General features: G+C 24.0%; 1 protein-coding gene across 1 annotated transcript; it reads left to right on the top strand.

Moving 5' to 3' along the window:
- Positions 1–476: 476 nt before the first annotated feature.
- Positions 477–2,482, top strand: LOC111615154 (the record flags this gene model as incomplete). The annotated part of the gene is made up of 2 exons (XM_023356552.1): positions 477–754; positions 2,158–2,482. Coding segments are annotated over exons 1-2 (331 nt in total), but the record flags the coding sequence as incomplete, so codon positions are not given.
- Between the last annotated feature and the right edge of the window lie 945 nt (positions 2,483–3,427).

Here is a 3,427-nt window from a genome sequence, read left to right as displayed (position 1 = left end):
AAAAATAAATACAGTTGTTTTAATGTGTCTTAATATATTAAATATTAAAAGTATTATGATATTAATTAAATGATATGCAAGTTAGTATATATTAAATACACTTGTTATAGTGAGTTATATTATTATTAAAACACGGCAAAATCTAGTATTGTTTCATTAAGTAACGTTAATTAGTATTTTAAAGGAAATGAAAATCTCCAGCAACTGCAAAATCTACTTTCCCCCTTTCTTTAAAAAAAAAAAAAAAATACCTGAACATGACAGTTTACTGGAAATTCCCGCTGGACACCTACTACACCTACAATAACGTCATTTGACGTCACACAAGAGTTAACGAATGGTGTGTGAGGTGATGGAAGTGGATTTTCCCGTCAAGAATCGCATTGTACAGTTTAAGAGTGGAGCTAACGAGACGTCAGAATAATTTCGAATGGAAAGTTTAATCAGTATTTGAAAAAAAGGTAAGCACCGGATCCAAAAACTAATTTTGAATTTCCCCTAAAACGTCAATATACGTAAACGTCGTAAAGACACATGGTGTCACGTGTTCGATGGTAAACACGAAATCGAGTTATTTTCTAATGAAAATCGAGGACTGAGGAATTCCGATTCGTCATGTTAAATTTCCAATACGTCATGTAATAATTCTTATAACGAATTTCTATTTCTGGAAAAGTATTCCATTTCTTTCTATTGATAATTGTTGGATGTTTTGCTTTCAAGAAAGCGTGTATTTTTTCCCTTCGAAATGCTGGTAAGATCTTCCTTATGTGTCATGTTTCTATTTTATATTTTTCCACAAAATACTATTTTATTTGATCATATTATGCAAAGTCATTCATGAACAATTACACTATCAAAAATTCATCTTGTCGATTTTTTTTTCCAAATTTAAATTCTACATTTTAGTTGTAGTACATGAATTAAATGATAAAAGTTGATAATTCGGCACTAAATAATGGTTAGTTTGCTGTATTTTTATTATATATTCATTTCAAGACTATTTTTAATATTATTATTGATTTAATAGGTATTTAAAGTTAATTCTTTAAGCTTTGTAAATGTTAAATTGTTACGCTTAATACATAATTATAAAAGTAAATAAAAATGTTCTGTATACAAAATCATTTTATGTTTAAAGTTTATCATATTTCACTTTTTTTTTTTAATATGTATGACATATTTTTCTATTTTATACATGTAGAACAGCAATATTTATATATAAATATATTTAAAAAAATGATACTAGTTCTTTAAGAAATTATTTTAAAATTCTTCAAACATATAGAACAATTGCTTTAAAGGAGTTTGAAATATCATTAAATCAGCTTTTTTCTTTTCTTNAAAAAATTTTTAATATAAATATACATTTTACTATAATTTATTTAATATTTTGTTATTTTCCTTGATATATCAAGGAAAATAATATTTTAGAAATCATATAATACAAAATTTTTATTTTAAGCGAAATAAAACTTTGATTGGCTAATGTTTGATTGATTGAAAAATCGGCCTTATATATATTATTTGAGAAAATTCAATGTATTTTCTGCTAGTTTGATTTCTACTTTTTGAAATACTGTACGTTTAATTCTATGTAACGATAAATTTTGTAGGAAATTTGCATATTTATAAACAAATAAAATATGAATGAAACTGTTGTTATCGGTATATTAGTTATATTAATATGTTTGAGCTTTCATTTGTTGATTGTATATCAAACATCTGCATTGGTTATATTGAACATATAGAGAAAGGACCAGGATTTTTCAATAATTTTTAAATATTAGACAAAATGATAAAGATCTTGAATTAATAGATTAATTTCTTTTGTTATGAATTTAAAGATTAATACCATTTTATCTAATTAGTTATATTTTTGATTAAGTTTGATGCTATAACAACTCATTAACTTTATTCAGTAAATTATCTGTATTGTAATGAAACATTATGGAAACTATTTAAGATTAAGAACAAATAAAACAATAGCAAACTGTTGTTTTTTTTTGTTATTTTTATAAAACAATAGATTTTTACATTAATTAAAGGGCTATATTAGAAATAAATGTTTATTTAAAATAATTTTTTATTCAGATATATATATATATTCTATCCAATTTAATTATATAATTAACATTTAGTTGTATTTTTACATAGGAACGATATATGTGGATGGGTGAACCAGGTGTTTTAGTGGGAGACTTAGGAAGTAACCTTGCTGGTCAAGGTGAATTATCACTTGAACATAATACTATATCAACTGCCAATGGTGTTTCATCATGTGGTGCTGTGTACACTATATGTTGCAGTCCTGCAATGGGAATGAACGATGGACATTCAATTCCACCTGTTTCATCATCTTTGCAGATGAACAATGTACAGAATTTAACATTATCTAGTCAAAATATGCAAAATGGACAAATTGGCTTGAATCATTCACCTTACACTCTAGAAACATTACATTCACAGAATATTTGTCATAGTAAGTATTTTTAAAATTTTAAAATGATTATTTCTATTGTGGAACATGTCTCACTCTGGATACTCTCCCCTAAAGTATATGCTTAAAATAAGATTTTTTTTAAACATAAAACCANTTATATTTTTGTGTGCGGTATTTATAATATAAATAATTATCTTCAATACTTTCACCAATAATTTATATCGTTTTAATAAAATTTAATTAATTATCTAAACGATTATCAAAAGATATTCATAAAATAATGGTATTTCATATGGATAAATTAGCCTTATCTTTTCAGTATTGTTATATAGGAATGCTTATATAATTCAGTTACATAAGTTAAAACTAATCATTATTTTAAAAATTAAAAATAAAATAGCATCAATTAAATATTATTAATGAGGTTTCATAGCACATTAACTTTAAATTAAGTTGTAATTACAATTAATAAATTACCAAATTGTAAAATTCTCTCATAAGAAACAATAAACAATCGAAATGTAAAGTAGATTTAAATAATCGAACGTGAGATTGGGATTAAGATTCTCATTAAGAAAATATGATATTAAACTTTTATTGTTTCTTTTTTCGTAAAAAAAATCCACAATTTTTTTTATTTATTTATTTTAAAATAGTAGAGACAACCAAATTCAATCAAGGACAAATATTTAAGGATGCATTGTATATTGTTGAACAGACAGAACAAGGTCATCGTAATAATCCATTCTGTTTATAAACAAAGTTTTATTATGATTAAATAACCATTTCAAAACACCGATATAAATTAAATGTATTTAGATAATAGCGAAATTAAATATTTAAAAGAAAAAAAAAATGTTTAAGATAAAATAACTCCACGTTGTTCATTAGGACATTAAACAATAACGTCACGTTCTCGAATTTGATTGAAGTTTGAATATAATATTTAAAATTTTTTTTCGTAGATATAATTAGATAAGTGAA

Source organism: Centruroides sculpturatus, unplaced genomic scaffold, assembly GCF_000671375.1.
Source record: "Centruroides sculpturatus isolate CEXI.00-Female unplaced genomic scaffold, Cexi_2.0 scaffold2383, whole genome shotgun sequence".
Taxonomy (NCBI): domain Eukaryota; kingdom Metazoa; phylum Arthropoda; class Arachnida; order Scorpiones; family Buthidae; genus Centruroides; species Centruroides sculpturatus.
The sequence above is the reverse complement of the archived record's forward strand: the minus strand, read 5'-3'. Positions and strand labels throughout refer to the sequence as shown.